The 11,000-nt window shown below is 40.3% G+C and overlaps 1 protein-coding gene across 2 annotated transcripts; it reads right to left on the bottom strand.

Moving 5' to 3' along the window:
• Positions 1–403: 403 nt before the first annotated feature.
• Positions 404–6,317, bottom strand: LOC122051433 (two-component response regulator-like APRR9). 2 transcript variants are annotated; one of them, XM_042612575.1, is made up of 9 exons: positions 5,982–6,317; positions 5,742–5,903; positions 5,211–5,341; positions 5,005–5,118; positions 4,732–4,864; positions 4,500–4,637; positions 4,196–4,364; positions 1,892–2,741; positions 404–855 (listed from the first exon to the last, which is right to left on the bottom strand). In XM_042612575.1, the coding sequence occupies exons 1-9, from the start codon at positions 6,217–6,219 to the stop codon at positions 745–747; spliced, it is 2,046 nt and encodes a 681-aa protein (XP_042468509.1). In that variant the 5' UTR covers positions 6,220–6,317; the 3' UTR covers positions 404–744. The 2 variants fall into 2 exon arrangements, with proteins under 2 accessions (XP_042468509.1, XP_042468508.1); XM_042612574.1 differs by having other exon boundaries at positions 4,196–4,637; positions 5,982–6,316.
• Between the last annotated feature and the right edge of the window lie 4,683 nt (positions 6,318–11,000).

Here is an 11,000-nt window from a genome sequence, read left to right as displayed (position 1 = left end):
ACACGTTGGAGGATTAATCCGCATTTCTGGTTCCAAAACACCAAATTTATTCTTCTAGAAAGTGTAAACTAATGCAAATTCTGTATATGGCCATGCCGTAATTTGTCCTTTTGTGATGCACCATATAATGTGAGTATCTTCAATTTAAAAGTACAAATACAATTGGAGAATCGCTAAGATATAAGTATTCAACATAAAACTAAAGCTCAGAATCAATATACAAACTTACTGAATATAGCAACGGGTTGGAACTGCAGTGTACAGACACTTGACGGTCACCTCAAAACCACGACAAATTCGGCATAGCCTTCCCCTGTATTTCTGATAGGTTGCTCTTTGTAGGACTCTCACATGTCCAAGTGATATGAAAAGTGGACCCAGTGTTGGAATTATACCATCATACTCATATAACTTGATAACCTCAGTCATCTATTTGCTTATGCATACAAGAAGTTAAATCTATACAAACATAAGGAGCATGGATTGTGATAAATTTAGTATGATATGTGATAAATTCCAATTATGCACACATTATGAGTGGATTCTTCATTCTGACTGGAAATATGTGATTTTTTCTGATTTAGCTCCTTTGCTAGTCTTGGCTCGTCGGTGGTTGAGAACATACAGAAAATCAAGTAAACATCAAATCTAGAATTCTCAATATGAACGTTAACATGTTGACCCAGCAGTTAACATGACTGATGGAACCACTTCTAGAAGAGCATTTAGTGTCAATAGATTCAATCAGTCATCTGCTTCTGTTGTAGTCGTCAAATCTATAAACTTTTGACGTACAAATTGCCCTTTCACTCTTGGTCTCTGTTCTGCAAGTTTCTTCCTGCTGTGGTATCTAACCTGTGAGAACAAAATAAGATATTACATACTGCAAGTTAAGCAATAAAATAATTTTAAAGGCCTTCCAAAACTTAAAGTAACATTTCATGAACATTTGAATCATTTTAGCTTCCCCCTACAAGTAACCACGGAAACTATGATCAGATGACTTTCAGGTTAATTTTTTTTATTTTTAGCTGATCATGTAGTTTACCGATTTGATAAAGCTGTGACACTTGATTTAGAATATATATATATATATATATATATAACAAATTTCAGTCATAAATTTATGTGAAGACTGACAAGGGACCTCCAATGTGAAAATTAGAACAAGTTATAGTTTACCCTTATAGTTGAATATTAACAACAGGAATTTATTGAATGACTAATTAAATTTTAAGATCCAAGAGAACTTTCATCTATCTTAAAGATCTAGTGAGGCGATTCACCACAAACTATGAGCTAAGAATGTTTAAATGCAACAATCGGATTCCATTCTACTCTTTTCACACAGCAATAAGGAAGAAAATTATTTAATCAAGAATTTGAAACAAAGGTTGTAACTATCCAGTATTTAAGTAACAGTCATGACGTATTCTAACCACTAATATCATGAACTAAGTATTTTAATACTTTACAGGAGATGTCAAACAATTCTGTACTATTAGTACTACATACAAGAAAATTACAAAAAATCTTTTAATACAATGATCGGTATCCTTTGCTTGCTGCATTTTATTAGCTAATAAGATAACTTTGTTAATTTAAGCTGAGTTTGTAGAGTAGGTAGCTCTGTGGCCTCTTTCAAATATTAATTTCTCAGAGAAAGTTCCTGGCATAGACAATTAAATCAAATTGAAGGAAAATTGCATTTAACCTATGCCTGTCAAAACTTACAGTATCGGGATGGTTTTTTCTTGAGATGCTATGCAAGTGTTTCAAATAACCAATCCTTTATACTCACAACTTCCAATATCATTGCAATGCAAATTACAAACTTAAACATTATGAAAGCACTAATGAAATAAACTTGTGCACAACATAACCCATTTACCTTTTTCTCAAAGCATCTGTCTTTCCTTTTTAAGCGGAACTTTATTAACGCAGCTTCACGTTGAGAAAGATCACCATCCAAACCTTTTTCAATATAGTTACGAACCCCACTTTCATTCACACACTCTCGAGCAGTAGCTGCATGTACAGCAGCTTCTGTTGTTTTGCTACAACCAGAAACTCCACAATCTTTATAAATATCCTGGTTAGAAAAGACACTTTGGCCAACTTGTTCCAAAGGAGGATCTCGTGAATCCCTTAGCTCTGCTTCAACTTGAGCCCTCCTCCAATTGTGGAGTTTATAATTTTCTTCATGGCTAAGATATTCAAGATGCTGACTATGGTCAGCAAGATGATTATCATGGTGACTATTTCCATCAGCACAAACCTGAACTGTTATTTTTTCTAGGGAAGTTGAAGTTTTTGGATGAAAAGATGTCCCCGGATAGAATAATGGCTGCAATATAGTACCGTATCCCGCGGAGAAGCGTTGGTAAGGAATTGCCTCAACAGGAATTGGCATTGACATCAAGCCAAATTGAACGGGGTGACATGCAGAATCAGCTACATCATTGGGATGAGAAGCAGAAGAACCATCTTGTATTGGATTAGATAAGATGATTCCATCATTCTCATTGTTGCAACTAGAGGAAAGTTGGAAATGAAAGGAAGCTTCAATTGCTTTATCCTGGTCGAATGATTGCATTTCTCTAGAATATAAGGAAAGAGTTTTATCATTAAAATGGCTGGGTTTAATGCCATTTAATTGGGTTTTGTCAACAGGTTCCATGGCTTTAATGCATAAAGATGAAGAAACAGGTTCTTGAGAAAACTGCTTCTTGTTGCCATACCTACAAGACACATCATTCAATATAATGCCCTACTAAATGTTCAAAATAAAAAATAAACATTACATCAGTCAGTTCATTAAGTAATAAACTTCCTAATTGAAAATCTAGAAAGAGTGACTTGCATATCTACAGTTATTCAAATCATATCTAACTCCATAATTAGTAAACTAAGGGATGGGGATTTTTCACAAATGTATGCAAATAAGGGCAAACTGGCTAATAAGAGCTTCCAATTTATGCTATATATTCTCACTAGCTACAATTAAAACATCACTATGACAAATGAAGAATAGAAGTCACAAAATCCTGCAGGATAAAAGTATGTAGAAGGGCAACTTATGAGCGCAACTGTGGAGTAACCACATATTAGAAGCAATTATAGCATTGTTGTTTCAGAATCAATCAATTACGAGATGACATCACAGAGTAAATTTCAATTATAATCGAAGTTGACTGGTCAGAGAATTTTGATGGTCTTCCTTCCCGAGCAGAACAAGCTATAGAATTAGAGTAAATACAACTATCTATTACAGAATGAGTAATGCTGTCTAAAGCAACTAAATTAGATTATAGGTATACTAAACCCACAAGAATACCATATCTACTTTGCACACAGATCATGTATGGGAGATTCAATTGGCATCAAATGCAGATTAGTTATAACCAATGTATAACTTGACGCAGAAAATTCACAACAGAAGGAAGTTAGGCAAAATCTTATGTGGTCTGTAAATGGATTGAAAGCGATGATAAATCAAGATTCATAGAAAGTCTAACTACGTACCAGTAAGAAAAAAATAAACTCCAAATAGACTATAGAATGAATTACTAACAAGATAGGTACTTGCATATGGCACATCAATATCAGAAAAAAATGGAATTTCTATAGTATTAGGTGCATATATGAAACCATGACCATGCTCATAGATAACAAAGTTAAAATAATTGTACACACTGTTAATAACAATTCTTACAAAATGGGGAAAAAATCATATATATTTCCCTAGGAAAAATAAGCTTTATTTTCACATATTGTAGAAATTTTTACTGGATCAAGGGACTGAGAAAACGATTTTCAAAAGTGGGCACACACTTACAATCAACAAGATTTTTCTTGACTTTCTTTTTAGAGGTAAATCTCTGGTGGAGAAGTTCATTCTGGTATTAAAGTATTGAAAATAAAATAAAGATTTGATTAAAAGGGTAACTCATTAGAAACTTAAAATGACTACTAAGGATTGATGGATGCCTTCATCCTAGAAACAAATATATAAATAAAATCAGCGTACCATCCTTTACCAATTATTTAGTGGCCTGAGTTAAATTATCGAAAGTAAAAAAGAGTTAAGTGTATGCACAGGGCTTATAGGTAGACTTGAGAACTAAAAGAAAATAAGCATTAAATATATATAAAGTAGAAGCTGGAAAATGAAGAACATTTATAAAATAATTACTTTGAAAAGGCAGAGGCATTAGAATGGTTCAACACGTGATTTTTTCTGAACTCTGGATTCACATATCCATTCTGCGGTAATCTTCTTAGAGTAAGATCTAGTAGCTTGGAGGAATCCAACTCAGAAATACTTCTACCATGAGAAGATGATGAGGCTTCACCTGGTGCATCTGTAAAAGAAACTCTTTTTAAAGCAGCATATTTCCAGCTGCTGCTGGCTATTGGCTCAATAAACTCTTTCACATTGTAGGAAGATTCATGCATTCCATTAGGTTGACAATTTGGTTTTGAATCAGCATCCTTACCCTCTTGAAACCTCACACATGCCACTTCCTCCCTATATATTGGTTTATTGAACAGAATATTATTTTCCTCTCTGGCCCCAGTTAATGAGACCTCTAGACTTGAATGACTTAGTTTGATTGTGGGCTCATAAATTTTATCTGAAAAGGAATTAACCAGAATAAGAAGTCACGCTTAGATTCCTCATCCGGAAAAATGTAATAAGCAAGTATGTTTCATAACCTCTTCCCTCACCATTATTGCTCAACTTGTTTTCCATAATTTTCTTTGGATTAGATTCTTTGGAAATGTTTCTCACCATATCTGGAGGTGTTTCCATCTGTTTTTTCACACTTTTGCTTTGAACATCTGGGTTACTGCCAGAACTCTGATAAACATATGAAAGTGAAAATAGTGAGATCAAAGTAAACAAAAATTTCCTGTCAATATTCTGTAGGGGAACAACAATTAATCATCCTTGACAGATCTTTCCACTTATTTGGACAACCACATAGCAGATTCACTTACCTGAACATCATCATCATCACAGTTTTCCCCAGTCTTGCATCCAGCAACAATATTGGTACTCAAATGATTGCTAGCAGCAGCATTATTGTCAGAGACATTTGTAGAATTAATCAACTGCATGAAACAAGTAACCTTCCATCAGATATCTCACAAGCTAATTGGATTCGACCTCTAGGAATCAATTGCTAATAAGTACATAAGCCTACACAATGCCTCCTCCAAACATGCTGCCATAAGTTTCGTAACTCATTCTTTCGTACGGGTTTCACCAAAAAATCCACAGCACCTTTTAGCATGCACTTCAGGACTACACCAATGGAATCTTGAGCAGACATCACTGCACAAGAAAGAACCGTAGATATAACAACAGGAAGACTCAAATATATTGCAGGACGTAGTTTACCTTTAATTCTCTAACTTATCATGACAATGGAGAACTCTCTTCTTTGATGTTAATATTTTAAGAGAACGAGATCCACCATTACATTCTACAATGAGATTGCAATTCGATTGACTTCTCCAAAATCTTCACTAGTTGACAGACCAGTATAGAAAGGTTCAATTGAAGACAGGAAAACAATTATATCATCAAATAATTACGGATTAAAGATAAAGTGAACCTCTTGGATCACTCTTCTGCGAAAACCAAAGTTTATGCATGATGAACGACAAATCTTGCATAAGACCATCAACTACCAGACTGCTGGAAATTTGAATCGACCTGTATGACGACTTACTTATAACCGGAATGTTTCTACACTCCTCAGCAGCCACGATTCTCGAGAGGAGCCCGATCCCAGAAAGCGAAGGCATCTCCACCTCGGTGAGCACAAGGTCGAAGTGGTAGCGCTTCTCCCTCAACACCTCCCAAGCCTTGAGTCCATCGGCCGCCGCCGCGACTGCAACCAACCACGACCAATTTCAATCGCTAAAACCGCAGGGAAGCCCACCAATCAAACCTGGAGGAGGAGAGAAACCATGGTAGCTGCATTTTCGGAGGAGGGCGGAGACGATGTGCCGCGTGGAATCGTCCTGCTCGACGAGGAGGACGCGGAGGGATCGTCGGGGGAGAAACTTCTCCCACCGGATCACCTGCCGCTCCGAGCCGGGACCTGCGGCGGCGCTCCCCCTCCTGCCTCCGGCGTCGTCATCGGCAGCACCATATAAATCCTCCGGCCGTCTCCCATCCTCGGTTCTCTTCGCGTCGACGTCCATCGCGCCCTAGAGAGGAAGAGGAAGATCTTTTCGTGGGAGTGGAGGAAATCGGGGGCAGTGAGAAATATCTCGCGTCCCAGGCGAGTGCGGATGAGCCGATCCACAGTCGAAACACCGGACGGCACATAGACCCACTCACGAATCACCCATAAGCGCGGAGCACCTCAAATAAGGGGTCTAGAAATCCGACGCGTGTTTCATGTTTCAGAGAACGCAGCAGATCTCGAAGGAGAAGGGAACGGGGCCACGTCAGAAAGGAGGGGCGACATGATATCTCGAATTGATAGGGTCTGACGTGGCGGTATCACAGCCACTCCCAGCCCGGTTGCGCTCCCGACCAGCCAAATCCACCCCCGTCTTCCGCCTCCACGCCACGAGATTTATTTATTTTAAGTAATAATAATTAATTCGTATTTGTTATAGATCTTTTCTTCCTTTCGAATATATATTGATAATATCCGAAAATCGATAAGATGGATGTTGAGATTATAATCATAATTTTCATGAGATCAGAGAGGTAATCATCTCAGGGTCTAGCCCAATGAAGGGCTCATTTTTTTTTACTTATACTAAAAAAAATAAGAGACATGGACCCTAAATGCCCATTAAACCTATTCTCACGGCTCCGAGGCACACAACGATGCATGCTCTTCTTTGCACACAATTTCTTCTCCGGTGTTGTTCTTCTTTGCACGCGATTTCTTCTCCGACGTTCTTTCTACCAAGGCACGAATGCACGGAACAAGAGGTAATCATAATCTTCTTCTTCGAGTATCTTCTTCGTCTTACAAAACATGGGACTAATTGTAACCTAATTGTGAAACAAGAATCGTTTGTGCGACCTAATTGCGTCGATTCTCGTAGTTACTATCTCACTCGAAGCGGGCTGGCGGATGACCTTTGCTCGCGTGACCTAATTGCGTAGCACAGGGCTGTCGCACGCTACCTCAGTCGCTTGTGCGAACTGCGACCTAATTGCATGGTGGTTACTACTTGTCGTCTTGTTACTGCCTGCGCCCAGCGCATTAGTCTCAGTGTTACAGGATGTTGGGGCAATTTTCCTTGGTCAAGTTTGACCAGTTTGACTAAGCTTAAGTTAAGTCAAGCTTGAGTCAGGATTTGAGTTTTGATTTTTGATAATATATGGAGATTGCTAGGGCAATCGTCCGGTTGTGGAGATGGTCAAAGGGTTGACCAGGTTGATAAGAAGACAAGTTAAGTAGGTCAGGGATGACAGGAGACTTGACTGGGAAGTCCTCACTAGAGGTTAGACATATGGAAGTCCTAACTGGAGGTTAGGCATATGGAAAGTCCTAACTGGAGGTTAGGTGTATGGAAGTCCTAACTGGAGTTTAGGCAGTGGTGAAAGTCCTAACTGGAGGTTAGGCGTATGGAAAGTCCTAACTGGAGGTTAGGTGTATGGAAGTCCTAACTGGAGGTTAGGCAAATTGGAAACTCCAAGTGTGAACTTGGCAAAGGAGAAAGTCCTGGTGAAGAGCCAGACATTTGGGAAGTCCTGGTGAGGAGTCAGGCAACGGAAAGTCCAAGTGTGATCTTTGCAAAGGAGAAAGTCCTGGTGAGGAGCCAGGCATTTGGGAAGTCCTAGTGAGGAGCCAGGCAACAGGAAAGTCCAAGTGTGATCTTGGCAAAGGTTGTAAGTCCAAGCATATGGTCTTGGCAAGGTAAGTCCTAGTGTGACTTGGCAAGGAAAACTCGATAACTAAGATGAGGCCGAAGGAAGTTCCTGAAGGCAAGGCGTGAAGGATGGGAGATATTCGAGGGACGCAAGGCTGATGGAGGAGGCTAGAAGGCTAGTTCGAGGTTGGTCGGGTGTAACCAAATGTTAGGCATGGAGACCCAACAGGTCACGATTGACCAGGAGTTGGGTTGGAGATTTTAGACTTGAGTTTGAGTCAAGTCCAGGCTGGTCAATCGATCGGGTGATCGATTGAACCAAGGTCCAATCGATCGATCGATCGATCGATTGGAGTGTGTTGCGATTATGGGAAGGCCCAATCGATCGGTCGATCGATTGGAGTGTGTTGCGATTATGGGAAGGCCCAATCGATCGATCGATCGATCGATTGGGATGTGAAATCGCGAGCACAGAGGCTTTCCTAATCGATCGAGCGGTCGATTAGGAGCTGCCAATCGATTGGGCAGCAAAAGCTCTCGCGTGGGCGCGAGAGCACAGAAAGACTCTGAATCGATCGGGCGATCGATTCAGGCAGTCCCAATCGATCGGTCGATCGATTGGGAAGTGACCGTTGCGCAGGAAACGAGCGATGGACAGCTGGGATGGAGCAGTGCTGACGTGGCAATCGATTGAGGATGATTTGGATCGATTGGGAGCACTGTTTAAAGCCTTGGCGGAGCGTTTTCTCCGCAGATTTTTGCGATCTTTTCTTGCGAGCTCACACCGATTTTTCGGCGATCTTCTCCGAGCTTCTCCGCCAGTTCTTGAAGGCTCTTGGGGGTGCATCCCCAAAGTTCAAAAGGCAACAACAATCAACAAGTAAGCAAGAAGAAAAGTGTATTTCAGTTGTTTTTTTGTATCTTCTTCTTGTGTGAGTGTTGTAGTGTTGTGTGTGTTTGTACGAAGCTTCTCCGCCTCCGGCTGCGACTGAGAAGGAGTTGTTTACTAGTGGAGAGTGCTCGAGTGTGTGGATCCTTGGATTAGTCACTTCTTCTTGAGGTGGATACCAAGTAAACCCTAAGTGTTAGCGTGTTGGTTTGTTGTGTGTTTGTTTTTATTTTCCGCTGCATATCAGGACGAAGCAAATCAACGCAAGCGCGAAGAAACGCTATTCACCCCCTCCCCCCTCTAGCGGGGCATATCGGTCCCAACACAGGATACACTAAATGGGCTACCAATGTTATCAATTGAGAAAGAAAGAGTTCGACGAGTAGTGTTTATATAATTATTTTAAATATTTATTAATTTTTTATTGATGTAATATATTTATTTTTAGTTTATTTATATATTTAGTATATATGTTATTTGTAAATTGAACTTTATTATGATTTACCGTAGCAAAAGAGTCATTTTTTAGTATGTGCTTCAAGCCCCGTCGAACGCAGGTACGACTCTATTGGGGACGTGGCATTACTGATGACCTTCTATGGACTTCACTTTCACTTGCAACATAAATAGCATCAGTGCCGAGCTAGGAAAGGGGTTCTCGGCGATGACCCTCCGACGCTCAAGTCAGTCTCCAGCGAAATAAGAAGAAAGAAGAAGCAACAAGAACAGTAACACAACCGTAGAAATCGTGTGTTAAGCATACCTCCGCCGATGCTTGGACTCTCTTTATATAGAGCCCCGAAAGCACGCGTGCACGCTTCCTAAGGTGAGCACGCATCTCAAAGCTTTTTCTGAAAAGACGTGTCCCTGACACAGTACCTTAACGAGCCAAACATATCTCTGAAGTGACAGTGGAAGTTTCCACCGTATGATCTTTTGTCTGACCATGCCGTCTGTCAGCGACACTAGCTCCCAAAAGGATGTCGAAAGATATCCTTCTGTGTCTGTTGCTTGGCCGAGCGGAATATCCGCTAGGCCGGAATTCTGCTATCTTAGCGTTGTCTGCTATCACGCCGAGCGGGATAGCCGCTCGGCTAAAAGTCCGCTGTCGCGCCGAGTGCGATAGTCGTTTGGCTGAAAGTTCACTGCCCAAGTGTCGTCTATTGTCGGGCCGAGCGGGATAGCCGCTCTGTCGAAAGTCCACCGTCCATATGCTCAATTGAGGGGCCGAGCGGATAGCCCCTCGGTGGGTAGTTCACTGTTTGCGTGCTCAGCTAATGTTGAGTGCGATGCTAGACCGAGCGGAGAAGCCACTCGGCTCGGTTTCTGCGCGTCCCTTGAGTGTCGATTTGATTACTGTCTGTGCCGAAGACGATAGGTCGGTGCTTAATCTCCGATCGGCGTGTGACTCGCCCGATCGGTCAACACCCTCCACCCGTTGATCGTCTTGACTTTCACCTCCTTTGACCTCCACTATGGTAGCAGGATGAAACCCCTCGTAATCACCGCATCATCAAAATCAGATAATAGTTCAAAGTTGTAGCAATGGAGTGGATGCATTACATTTACCTTTGTTTGGTATTTGATTAGATAAAATCTATTTATGTTCATTATAGTGTAATAAGATTCACTGGATGAGCTTAAGTTACTTTTAATAAACTTTATAATATCCCTTTAAAATTCTTGGCATGCCCCTTTAGGATGGATTGACTCACCCATTTAGACGTATCGCTTTCGTACTATTTTCACAAATAATAGCTCAATCCTTGAGTCAATCATTTAGACATAGATACACCCATTTGGATAAGCTTATCTCTTCTAATAAAAAGTTGTAGGTCGAGGTAGGAGTTAAACTCTTTTCTTTAAGACAATATTGCTCGTCAAAGTGTTTTGAAGCCTAAAATAGCTCGTATGGTTTAGTAAACCATAGAAATATAGGCCATGCTCTCTTGGACTTCTGAGTTTCACAAACTTATCAATGAATTCTGAATATTAGAAAGGTATGAGGATTGAACATGACTTTCATTGCACCCAAGGTTTATATGGCCTCTTTTCGCAAACCAACGATCGTATAGACAAAGATTGAAAGCCTAATATCTTCACGAGATCGCCTTTATACAAGTGAAAGAAATCAGTTGTAAAGGGAATGAATGATACCAAACTTATCAAAGCATTCAGGTCAATCTAATTTTCAAAGCATTGTTGTGAGAAAAAGAAATTCAAATTATGAAATAAGAAGCTCTGATTGTCTACAACA

The sequence above is a fragment of the Zingiber officinale genome, chromosome 3A (genome assembly GCF_018446385.1).
Source record: "Zingiber officinale cultivar Zhangliang chromosome 3A, Zo_v1.1, whole genome shotgun sequence".
NCBI lineage: Eukaryota > Viridiplantae > Streptophyta > Magnoliopsida > Zingiberales > Zingiberaceae > Zingiber > Zingiber officinale.
This window is presented reverse-complemented; position numbering and strand designations above follow the sequence as displayed.